Here is a 12,075-nt window from a genome sequence, read left to right as displayed (position 1 = left end):
ACCTAAATGTTGGGAAATGAATTCTATTTACAATGAAAGACTCCGTGAGCTTTTAGAACCTCGTTTCCCATAATGCCCAGCTCTGTTTACCTCTTACGTCATCTTTAAGCGACACAATAACCGCCATCAACATAAAAAAAACTGTGGTTGAAGAAAATTGTCAGTTCAATATCCCCTGAAGTTGTGGATTGATGTAGAACTCTGAATAATATTATATGATGTAATCGATATGCTTTTATCGATAACCACTGCGGCTTCTCTGGTCGTCATTTATGTCGAAATACTGCTCTTTCAAATGTAGCGCTGTTTACTCCGCCTGAACAGAGATTCGCCTGATACTCTGGTAGCCCACCGCTCTTGGCTGTCGAGGAAAAACAAAGCAAGGTGCCAACCGTTCTGCTTTCCAAAAGTTTGCACTGGGTTGCTACAAAGCGTTGTAAAATGGAGGTGACGGACATAGGAAACAAAGAAGAGGGGAATCTGTGGCATCGGAAACCAACAGCAGGAAAGAGGTGGGTTTGAAACGTCTGAACTGCACAAGATGGGTCTCTTGTTTTATCTGATGCCGAGGGCGGAACAGCTCTGTCTGGACTGTGTTGGGAAATCATATGATCACACTGTGTGGAGAGTTTGTTCACTCACACTTGTGGCACTGCTTGTGCATTCATGGTGACAATTATAATAAAGATATACCATGCTAAAACTCAATATAGATAGACTACTACGCTATAATGTCATATAGTCAAGTCCGATTTATTTACAACACATTAAAAGGGCAGGACTTCAGCCACGCCATCCAATCTAAATAGTGGAGTTTAGATAGAATCCTGATTAAATCAGATCTCATCTGTTGTATGGTCTAATATCAAATTACCCTTTGCTGTGTCTCACAATTGCATGGGTACGTAATCAGATAGTTATTGTTGTGCTGTAACCATTCTGTAACTCTCCAGTTGTACAGCTATTGGTTAATCAATAGCAAGAGAACATTTTATAGTAAAAATTTTTGACAATTGGAGGAATTGTCTTGGCCATATTTAATAACAAAATGCTGCTGAGTTGCACTCAAAGTAAGTTTGATCATGAGACAAGCTGCTTAAGCGTTTCTGCCACTTTTCTTAGAGTTTAGAGTTAACTGAAAAGCACTGAGTTCAATTTTCAGTGATGTCTGAATTTCCCTTTCTGTTTTTAACATGTGCTGTTTGTCTTCCTCAGTGTTTTAGTGACAATTGCTCGCACAACTCAGAGGGGCAAGACTGTGCGTTTCCTCCATGTGACCTTTGACACCAAAGGAGATTCCTTTCTGGCTGGAGATCACCATGGAAACATCTATGTCTTTGACATCAGCAGAAACAGGTGATTGACAATCATGCTAATGACGCTAAAAACACCCTTTCATTTCATCCATATGAACATGACAATGATTCATATCAACCAGATATTCCCTCAATGTGTCATGGCCACAGGGATCCCTCAAGGCTCAGTGCAGAGGCCCCTTCTACATGCTCTCTCCAGCACCCTTTCAACATTAAAAAAACTATTCATCTCTCACCCTTACTAAGGTTGTGAGAAATCTTGGTGCGATATTTGATGACCAGCTTTCCTTTTCTGAACATTTCTTATTTTTCTCCCATTAATGCAACTTTGCACTATACAACACACAAAAAAAACCAGCCTTGCCTCATTCATAATGCAACCTCATGGTCCAGAATGCAGGGTAGTGGCTGGTCTCCAATTAGCCAAAAAACAGCTGCACATCACTAAGCTGGTCATTGACCTCCACTGGCTACCCAAATTAAAGTAACTGCCTTTCTTCAAAGAACGTTATTTGCTATTGCCATCCTTGCACTCAACTCACAGTCCAGACTATTCTGGTTGGTGGTTCAGCAATGGTGGAAACAAACTATTGTACTTATTGCAATCAGAACAGGGACATTTTTGTTTATTGTCAAGAACCCCTTAAGGACTCATCTCCTCTGACAGCAACTACTCTTCTAACACCTCTGACATCCTAAACTAGTTCTTACTGTGTTTAAGTGTTGTCCTTCAGTAGTAAATAACTGTGGATTCACGGATCAGCCAAATAATTAAATGTCAGTGTAAATAGTTTTTCTTACGATTTAGAGGACACAATCAGTGGTCAGCCATTACCCTAAAACCCAGCATGCTTTCCCATTTATCCACTCCTTTGTTTTGTTCTTCTATTGCTACTTCTTGGGGTAGATTTCGTCTGGTGCAGAAGACAGGACAGGCCTGCACTGCTCTGGCTTTCAGCCTCCGCAGGACCACAGAGCTACTTGTGGCGCTGGCTGACTACACTATCAAGTGCTTTGACAAGGGTATGATGGACACATAAACATAACACATTGTTTCGTTATTTTGATTTTGATATAAGGAATATTTTCTGCTTTAAGGTTTTCAAGTCACAACTTTTATGGTTCATTTTAAATCAAAGTTGCTATTCTTTGTTCTCTGCTGCTCTCCCCCCCCACCCCCCCTTCCAATTATATTGGGAATCAGCATTCATGAGGCATTCACTTCATCCATTCCACACCAACACAATTAACTGAAAATAAACGTGTTCAATACAATTTACCTCTGTATGTTTGCACAGACACAAAGCAGCTGGTCAGTTGGATGCGAGGTCACGAGGGAGCAGTTTCATCCATCTCTGTCCACAGCTCAGGCCAATATGCCATCACCACGTCCTCAGACACGGCACAGCTCTGGGACCTGGACACCTTCCAGAGGAAGAGGAAGCTGAACATCAGACAGTCTTTTTGCATACAGAAGGTGAAAACAATAATATTACAAATAGTCAGAGGCAGTGATTAGCATTAGCCGGGGGGGGGGGGGGGGGGTTCTGACCACTTTGAACTGTAGGAGTGCACACAACTGAATCACAGTCTGTTAAAAGTGAGATATAAATATGCTCAGTAATAGTGTTGCCTGATACAGTAGGCTTGTAAAATATATACAATAAATAAAAGATTTCCTACCTAGTGTAGAAGTAAACAAGATTTGACGCTATACAACTAAAATTATAATGGATTGAATTGAACTCTCATCTCAGGTGATAAGTTTGCTGTTATGTCAACCTCAATGTGAAGGACCCCAAGTGTTGGAACAAGTTCCAAATTCTCCTCATTGTAGATAAACTTCTCTCAGAAGTGGCAGAACCAACAGGCAGTCAGTGCTGACTGTATCACAGATTTGGTTAGCTGTCATTTTAACAGTCTTTTGAAGATGCTCACGTTTAACAAGATCAATCTCTGCTCCAACAAGGAGAGGGTGAACTTTCAGTTAGTTACCAATTTTTGTGTAAGGCATTCAACTCCATTTTTGTCACACCTAATCATTCCTTCACATGCCCATGCATGGGCTGCTGAACTCCAGAAGTCTCACTCTATGACATTTGTGTGCCACTCATTTTCTCTGTGGCCCAAAATTGTCGAAAAAGGTGGGTGGATACAAACGCACTGATCCCCACGCATTGCTGCACACACCTGCCTCTGAGATATGAAGTGAACTTTTTTCAAGTTAATTTCAAGTAAAGCTTGAGTCACATTCAATAATTGTTGAACCTTTACTTGAAATTTCTGCATTTTAGTAACTGCAACATGTCCATCATTGCTCATTTTCTAACAGAAAGATAGCTAGCTAAATCACTGAATGCACAAAAACAAGTAAACTAGCATCTAATGTTGCCTATAACAACATAATATCACATGGTGCAATGCTCCTTTTGCCTTTCCTCAAACTCTGCGTATGAAAATAGTAGTTTGATCAATTGATGAAGGTTGTCATTCATGTGAGGAAGTCTGTCAAAGTAAATTAACCTTGTAAATTTATGGTTTAAATGAATTTTTCTTTTCATTGTTGTTATGGTAATGGGACGCTGTTCTTTGTGTTGTAGGTGTTTTTTCTGCCTGACAGTAACACCATACTCAGCTGTTTCAGTGATGACTCCATCTTTGCTTGGGAGAGTGACACACTGTTGTGCAAATACCAGCTCCCTGTTCCTGACTGTGGCCCCCAAATCTCCTACAAGGCTTTTGCTGTCACACGGTGGGTCTCTAACCTCACAACCAGTGAGCTTTTTGCTGTATTTTTCTGACTACATAACACTACACTTCATAAGCAAATTAAAAGTTAGTGTAAATAGGGATCAGTAGGGATCACCAAACAATGACTTTTTTGACAGTGATGGAAAGAGACTTGTAGCAGGTGGGCGCTCCAACCTGCTGCATCTGTGGTGTCTGGACAGCAAACAGCTGGTCAGGGTGATACAGATGCCCACGCAGGTCCGAACAGTCAGACAGCTGGAATTTCTTCCAGACAGCTTTGACAGAGGAGCCAGCCAGGTACACAGAAAGCACGACCAGTAAACTTCACTTCCTCTCTCATCTCCTCTGTTCTTCTGCTATGGGGTCTCAAACATTTCTATCAGTTTCAGAAATATTTGACATTATTCTCCAGTTCTCAAGAGATTCTGTTTGTGTGTCTGTGGGTGAACCTGTAGTCTGTTTATATGTGTCATGCGTTTGTTGCTTTTTCCCCATCTGTGTAGACAATAGGTGTGTTGAGCGAGGATGGTGTAATGCGTTTCATCAACATTCACACCTGCAAGCTGCTTTTCCACATGGGTTCCTGTGATAATGCCATTACCACAGTGGCAGTCAGCCCCAACGGAAGACATGTTGCGGCCATCATGGATAATGGCAGCATCAATATCTACAATGTCCAGAGTCTCACACAGAAATTAAACAAGGTGAGAGGCAGTTGTGACAACAGTGGAATGATCTATAAGAGATTTCTGATATGTTGCTGATAATTAATTGTTCATATTTCCATGTTGTGTGTGATGTGTGTGTGTGCGTTTTTCTCTGGCCCTCACCCAGCCTCCTCCCTCCAGGGTGGCAGTAGTTTCAGATGGTGATGCTCACCAGGAATTGTCAAAGGTCACGGTCAGGTCAGACGTTGTTCAAAGACCAGTCATGAGCTCAGGTAGGACACGGCAGACGATACTTAGACCTCTTGCTGTGCCTACAACTGATGATAAAGAGGTAGGAGATCATACAGATATGTACTTACGTGTCCCAACACATTGGTTTTCTTTTGGAAGTATTGTTTATTTTGAAGTGTGGGTTTTTTCACTGCATCTTTTCAAATTTTTCTTTATGGAAGGCAATGTTTTGTTTCAACATTAAGATCTTCACTTAACAAACAAAGCAACCCCTCTCTGATTAGTGACTGTATCATTCTTTGAACAGAATGAACTACCAGCTGGTCTGAATAAGAGGAGACTGGTGGCTTTGCTCAAGGCCTTTGGAGAATACCCAGCTAAATACAGGTAAATGTAGGATTAACATGTGTCTGATGACCATAAAATGCAAACCAGTCCATTTTCAAGAGTTTTTCGCATACTTTATGTATTTTAAAGATTTCTATGATGCATCTGTGTGTGTCTGTTTGTGTCTGGCGTGTGTTCGTGCATGTGTGTTGCAGGATGTTTGTGTGGCGGTCTTTGCTGTGTCTCCCAGAGAACCATGCATCATACAGCAGTCTGACTGATAAAGGCCTACATTCAGCCTACCTCACCCTGCATGATAAATACCCCATCAAAAGTCACAAGTTACAGAGAGGACTTCAGAGGTACGGTCTCTCTCTCCTTCACAAACAGACAAATGTTTGTACCTCTTAGTGAAGACACTCATTGACATAATATATTCCCCAGCCCCTTACCCTAACCTTAACTATCACAACTAAATGCCTAACCCTAACCCTAAAACCATAGTACAGTATGGTCAGAATGCCCTGACTTTCCAAAAATGTACTAGGATCTTTGCTTCAAATGGTCATCACAAAGTACAGGAACACACAGTAAAAGAGGGACAGAGGAACAGTAAAGATTAAACTTATTTTAACAATCACTCCCAAATGCCTGCATGCATAACTCTAACCTTAACCTGCTATATATGTAGAGAGAGTTGAACCTTTAATTGTAGAGGTTGGTCACTATTTTGATTTTCCAATATTATTTAGACCTAATTTGCCTCTACTTCGCAGGGTTTTGTCTGCCTTAGCTCATTGGGCAGCCATCTTTGGAGAGGTGGAGTACCTTCCCCTGGTGGCATTCCCCTTTGTGAAGCTCTTCCAGAACAACCCAATGCTCTGCTTCGAGGTGTTGGCAACTGTCATTGGTACTTGTCATTTTAGATTCCGTTGCTTTAAACAGAATTTTTAGAGCTTTTTGAAATTCTGAACTACAGTTTTCATTGTTGTTTATGAGGTCAACGAATGTCATGTGGCAATGTCAAGTTATTGTCAGTTTATTAAACATGCTAGTTGGAGTTTTGTTTACTCAGCGATGTTTTGCAGTGAACTGGTGCCAGCACTGGTTTGAGTACTTTCCTAACCCTCCTCTGAACATCCTGAACATGGCGGAGAACGTACTGGCTCATCATGACAAAGAGCTGCTACAACACCTGGTGGACTGTGGCATTACCTCCCAGGTATCTTAAACACACAGCTACATGCAGGTGGAATAGAAAGATGGACGAGAGGTCAGATGGACATCTTTGTTTCCTACATCTCTGACTGGTTCATTTTAAACACATTATTTTGCATCTTTGTGTCTCCTCCAGCTTTATGTTTGGCCCCTGCTAGAGACCCTGTTCTCAGAGGTTTTGACTCGAGAGGAGTGGCTCAGACTCTTTGACAACGTTTTCTCCAACCATCCGTCATTCCTGATCATGGCCTGTGTGGCCTACATCACCTGCTGCCGTGAGCCACTGCTTCTCTGCTCCCAGAAACAGGATTTTTCGGTAACAACTCTCCCATTTCTCTTTTCTACTCCTGTCTTCTTTTCCTAAGGTCACTCAAAAAAATATTTGGTTTCTCCTCCTCCATTAAAGTTTCCCTCATCTCTCCTGTTTACCACTTTATCAGTATTTTTTTCACCATCGAAACAATCTTAATGTGGGAGCCTTGATAAGGGAAGCCTACCGGCTGCTGAGTAGCACGCCTGCAGACATCCATCCCACGACTCTGCTGTCTGATTTCGCACCACTGACCAAAGGCCAGTACCCTGTATTCAACCACTACCCAGAATTCGTAGTGGAATATCAGAGCCAGGAGAGGGAGAAAATACGATTGCAGGAGATGGAGTATCTCTGTGAAAGGTGAGATAAATGATGATGAGGTGATAATTTATGATTTTTATTATTTAACTTAAGCTCATGTTGGATAATAACATTTAAAGTGAATGATTTGCAAAGATGCATCACATGCTTGTGTATATGTGTGGTTTAAACAGGCAGGAGGTGTCAGCGCTTCGGGCAGATTTCGTTCGTCGTCAGGCTGAAGAGGAGGCATATGACACTCAACAGGTTGATTGGTTGTGCAGCTTTTCAAAATTCACAAAAAATGGATATAACTGTAGTGTAGGTTGTTGGCTTGCTCATACAGTGTATTTGTATATGAAACACAGGCTTTGCACGTAAAGGAGGTAATCTGAATCAATGTATGTGATTGGTTTAAACACAGGAGCTGCTAAAAAAGGCGGAGGAACAGCGCAGAAACAACCTCGCAGAAGAAGAGGAAAAACTAACACAGCAGAAGGCTAAGTAAAAGCACAAGACAATTCTATAGTTAAGTTATGAGAAACAAAACGATGTTGAAATTGGTTGTTGAAACTGATCTGTCCTCTTTAGGTTGGCAGCCATGAAGAGAGAGCTGAAGGTGAAGGAGTTACAGCTGCTGGACACATCTAGAAGACGCTTCCTCAACCACCAGCAGGACCTGAGAGCCTCACAGATTCAAAGACTAGACCAGGAGATCAGAAGAAAGGTGAATTCAGTGTTCAGTGGTCAAAAAAACAACATGTACTTTATATATTAATATGCCTCTGCGCCAACACTAGCCAGCAGCCAGAGGCATTGTGTTGTTGGGTTGTCCTTCTGCCCATATGTCCTCTGGTTATTTCTTTTGGGAATTTGGTGGTCATAGGTCAAGGTCACCGTGACCATACCAAAACTGTAGGGTTAAAAAAATTGACAGCATTTCATTATATGATCTCCCAAAATCACCAGTGAATCATAACTGTAATAACAGTTTATTCTTTAACCTCAAAATAGTTTTTGTAGTTTGGAAGTTTCTGCTAAAAACTACTCACTGGATCCTGCTATTTACTGGAGGTCCAAGTTGAACACTGTTACCATGCCTGTGTCTATGATCACCCTCTGTGACTTGATGCTACCTCATTTCAACTTCAATTATCAATAAATAAGTGATAACATTAAAAAATAAATGTCAGCTAATAATCAGCTGTTTCCTACTAAAGATACAAACACTAGCGTCCATGTTCTGCCACAGATGGGTCTCCGAGAGCAAGAATCAGCTGCAGCAGTCCAGGATCTGGAGATAAGACAGATGGAGCTAGAGGCTCAGAGGAAAAGACTTGAACAGGTGATGAATGCCTAGTTTTTAACCTCTTCTGTATTTCGTAGCTTGTATTTACTTTTGTTCCTCAATAATAACTTTATTTGCAATTGTAATACCATAAAATGTAATAAGTTTTTCTCCTAGATATAGAAGAAATTAAATAGTGTAACAGTAGTAGCCTGTCAACCAGTAAGGCTTAGGATGTTAAGTTGCGGCTGTAAACTTGATGTAATAGGCACTTTGAGTGTATTGCAGTGACTTTTAGGTGAAAATGTTGACGTGTTTTTTTTTTTTTTAAATGTCCATGACCATTTGCCCTCAGCACCTGCTGAAGGAGCAGGTGCGCATGGGGCGGGAAGCAGAAGAGGAGGTGCAGATAAGAATGAGGAAGGACGACAGAGAGGAGGAGAGCCTCGCAGAGCTGCTGCATGGCCCTGAGTCAAACATGCAGGTGAATGACACTTTCCAGTATGGACCCTGTGAAATCAGTTTTAAAAATATATATATAATATGGATCTCAATACCACATCTGGTTTTACAAAAAGCCTCACAATGATATTGTAGTATCCATGATCTCCTCCTCTATGCTTGGAGATCCTGGAGGAATCCCTAGCGGAGGTCTGCCAGCTGGGCCTGGAGTCAGACTGGCAGAGAGACATAGTGGACCGCCTGCAGCAGGTCAACGCTGAGAAAGAGAAGAAGAGGGAGAGGCTGACAGAGCTTCACAGACAAACCCTGGCAGAGGAGGAGAGACTGGCTGACACCATGAGAGATGTGGCAGGAAGGAAGGTGAGAACAACAAAAGTATGTATAGACGTTTACAGACATGAGACTGAAAGATTGGATGATGTTGGCCAGCAGCTTACAGTCCCATCACATATTGTCAATACCACCCTGAGACCAGACCTGGTGGCCTGGTCCAACACCCTGTGTATCATTTACTCTGTAGTATTGACAGTACCCTGGGAGGATGCTGTTGATGAAGCGAATGAGAAGAAAAGGCTGCTGTTTGCAGACATGGCATTTGAGGCAAAACAACATGGCTGAAGGGGAATAATTTGCCTTGTGGAGATTGGCTGCAGGGGTTTCATTGCATCAACCACCACCAGGTGGCTCACAGATCTGGGGATATATGGACAAGTCCTGCAACAGACCATAAAAGAAACATCACACACTGCAGAACACTGTAGCCAATGGTTCTGGATCAGGAGGACAGATCCTAACTCGGCTAGGGACATACACCCAGGTCTGATGAACCTGTGGTGGGCCTTCCTTAGAAGAGGTCTTGTAATTAATGGCCGAAACAACTGATGACACAATGGTACACAACTGAAGACATGTCCCTACCATCCGCAGGTGGTCACTCACATCAGATAACATCTACTTGCAGTAGGCATTAATAAGTGCGGCAGAAGGTACAAGGGATATTCTCCATCTTGTCCTATGTTCTAAAATGGAACAGTGTTTTGTTTAAAAAGGCAAAGAGGTAATGGTGTCTATTCTACTGAGTGTGATTTTGGTTTGTGGTATTTTATTTCCGCTTCTGACGTTACAAAAGATAACGGTTTGAGTCTGGTGCAGCGCTGTCTTTCGATTTTCATTAAATCACCCTCGGCTTCTTAAATGTTTTTTTCAGTTTCTGTGATTTCCGTGTGTGCACACAGCACTGTGGTCTCATACCCTTTTCTGGGCATTGGTAGGGCATTTACCTATGCTAATTAGAAAAAACGCATTCGCTTTTAACTTTGGAACTTGGGGAGACCTCACCACACACTCGACCCACTGCAGTTTGCCTACCAGGAGAAAGTGGTTGAGGAAGACGCCATCCTCTCTCTGCTACACAAGGCTTCCTCTCACCTGGACAAGAGGAGACTCAGGGACAGACAGGGAGTCTGGTGGACACATCTGAGGCCACATCTGCATCCAGTTTGTAAATACGTCGGACTGCAGCTGGATGATGGACTGGACTCGTCAGTTAACACAGATACCCTCCACAGTAACGGAACAAGGAGGAGGCTGGGATCCTTTGTTTTACCAGTCAGTTGTTGCTAGCCCCTTCTTTTATGCTGTGGTTTAAGAATAGAAGGATGATGAATAGAAATACTACGAGGCTGGACAGACTGGTGGGAATAGCTGGCTCTGAGGTAGTAACGGAGCTGGAATCCCTCATATCAGTGGCAGAAAGAAGACCAGAAACAGACTGCCGAACATTATGGACAATACTCTGCACCCCCTTGCACAGCACACTGACTGGGTAGAGGAGCACAGTGGCAGAAACTCACTCACTCACTCATAGTTACAGAACGAAAGCTGCAACCAACATCACAGCAGGCTAATCAAACAGCACTTTCTAAGCATACAGGTTTAGAACAGGCACTGCCATAGTTAATTATGAATTGTCACTGAAGACAAACTGCGGGATAATAGAACCAAAGCCCTGGCATAAGTTAATTGTCTACTGTAATTCATTTAGACAGTATTTGTTCATTTGCAGTGGGATGAAGTGATGAGTACAAGAGCCCAGTTACAGGAGCAGCGACAGGCCTGGTCTTTAGCAGACGCAGGTATTACACATATGCACACACATGTGTTGATTGTGGCTGGTGAGTTGACGTAGTATGACAGTGTTTGCTTTGTATCAGATGACCAGAGACATACGAGGACGAGGTCACAAGGTTTTATCAGAGGACTTCCACTTAATACCTGCACCACCGCTGCTGTTCATGTTGAAATCAACGGAGTTGGTCAGGCCCTCAAACTCAACACGGCCACTACTGCAAGACAGGCAAGATCTGACATGGTGTGTCTGAACAGCAACTCACCTTCAGAGAGCACTTCTACCAACTGTAAGTAACTATATATATGTTCTTGTTTTTAAAGGCTACAGTAATGTATTTTATAATTGTGATTTTTGTCATATTATTGTGTTTTCCTGGTGCAATCACAGCAAGATAATGGTCAGTTTCAGAGACAATAAAAGAAATGTAGCAAGATATATTAATCAGTCACCATAGATGAAATCATCAAAAAATATCTCTTTTGACCTTTTTGAGAAAGTGAAATAAAAAAAATGTCATAAAAAATGCTTGTTTAATTCAGAATGTGAAAAAAAGACTTGTTATTTTGACAGTTAATCATATTCCAGTTTTTTCCTTATCTCTCTCTCTACTCTGTAAGTTTCCTTGGACAGAGGCCGGGCCCAGTTGGACAGCAGTGAGAGAGAACTGCTAAAGGAAATCAGAGACCTGAGACAGAAGCTTGCGACCAGAGTCAGAGAGGGCAGCTCTGCAGCTTCACATTCTGTCCACACACTGTCCTCTGTCTCCCAATGACTGCAAAATACTCTGCATGTCTATTGTGCCTGAAAAATATATTATCATTTCAAGCGTGCTGGCAATACAGAAACAGTGAATCAAGCTCTGACTTTATTATCACACCGCCTTCTATTTAATGTTATATTACATACATTCAGGGTTTTCATTTAAACATTGATTTACATGGATATTGACTCAAATAGTTTTGTCTATTACATGTTTATATGTGCTGGTAATCCATTTTGGATTTTAATAAAATGTTTTCATATCATTTGTCTGACTTAAAACCTGTTGTGGATAAAAATATTTTATTTTT

At 41.8% G+C, this 12,075-nt stretch overlaps 1 protein-coding gene across 2 annotated transcripts; it reads left to right on the top strand.

Annotated features, from left to right (window-relative positions):
- The first annotated feature begins 120 nt into the window (after nucleotides 1-120).
- Nucleotides 121-12,075, top strand: tbc1d31 (TBC1 domain family, member 31). 2 transcript variants are annotated; one of them, XM_061081099.1, is made up of 23 exons: nucleotides 121-512; nucleotides 1,216-1,356; nucleotides 2,224-2,339; nucleotides 2,615-2,793; nucleotides 3,917-4,068; nucleotides 4,205-4,364; nucleotides 4,571-4,771; nucleotides 4,902-5,066; nucleotides 5,274-5,353; nucleotides 5,509-5,655; nucleotides 6,070-6,203; nucleotides 6,382-6,515; nucleotides 6,648-6,827; nucleotides 6,952-7,184; nucleotides 7,319-7,391; nucleotides 7,549-7,628; nucleotides 7,716-7,851; nucleotides 8,377-8,469; nucleotides 8,768-8,896; nucleotides 9,040-9,234; nucleotides 10,940-11,009; nucleotides 11,088-11,291; nucleotides 11,623-12,075. In XM_061081099.1, the coding sequence occupies exons 1-23, from the start codon at nucleotides 442-444 to the stop codon at nucleotides 11,775-11,777; spliced, it is 3,228 nt and encodes a 1,075-aa protein (XP_060937082.1). In that variant the 5' UTR covers nucleotides 121-441; the 3' UTR covers nucleotides 11,778-12,075. The 2 variants fall into 2 exon arrangements, with proteins under 2 accessions (XP_060937082.1, XP_060937084.1); XM_061081101.1 differs by lacking the exons at nucleotides 10,940-11,009; nucleotides 11,088-11,291; nucleotides 11,623-12,075 and having other exon boundaries at nucleotides 9,010-9,079.

This window comes from Limanda limanda, chromosome 11 (genome assembly GCF_963576545.1).
Source record: "Limanda limanda chromosome 11, fLimLim1.1, whole genome shotgun sequence".
Classification (NCBI taxonomy): domain Eukaryota; kingdom Metazoa; phylum Chordata; class Actinopteri; order Pleuronectiformes; family Pleuronectidae; genus Limanda; species Limanda limanda.
The sequence above is the reverse complement of the archived record's forward strand: the minus strand, read 5'-3'. Positions and strand labels throughout refer to the sequence as shown.

What these genes read in the sequence shown, in the direction of transcription:
- tbc1d31 (XM_061081099.1), top strand. Translation starts at nt 442, where the DNA reads ATGGAGGTGACGGACATAGGAAACAAAGAAGAGGGGAATCTGTGGCAT. An exon ending in AAGGCTTTTGCTGTCACACG is followed by an intron (nt 4,069 to 4,204) that starts GTGGGTCTCTAA and finishes CTTTTTTGACAG; the next exon opens with TGATGGAAAGAGACTTGTAG. An exon ending in ACCAGGAGATCAGAAGAAAG is followed by an intron (nt 7,852 to 8,376) that starts GTGAATTCAGTG and finishes GTTCTGCCACAG; the next exon opens with ATGGGTCTCCGAGAGCAAGA.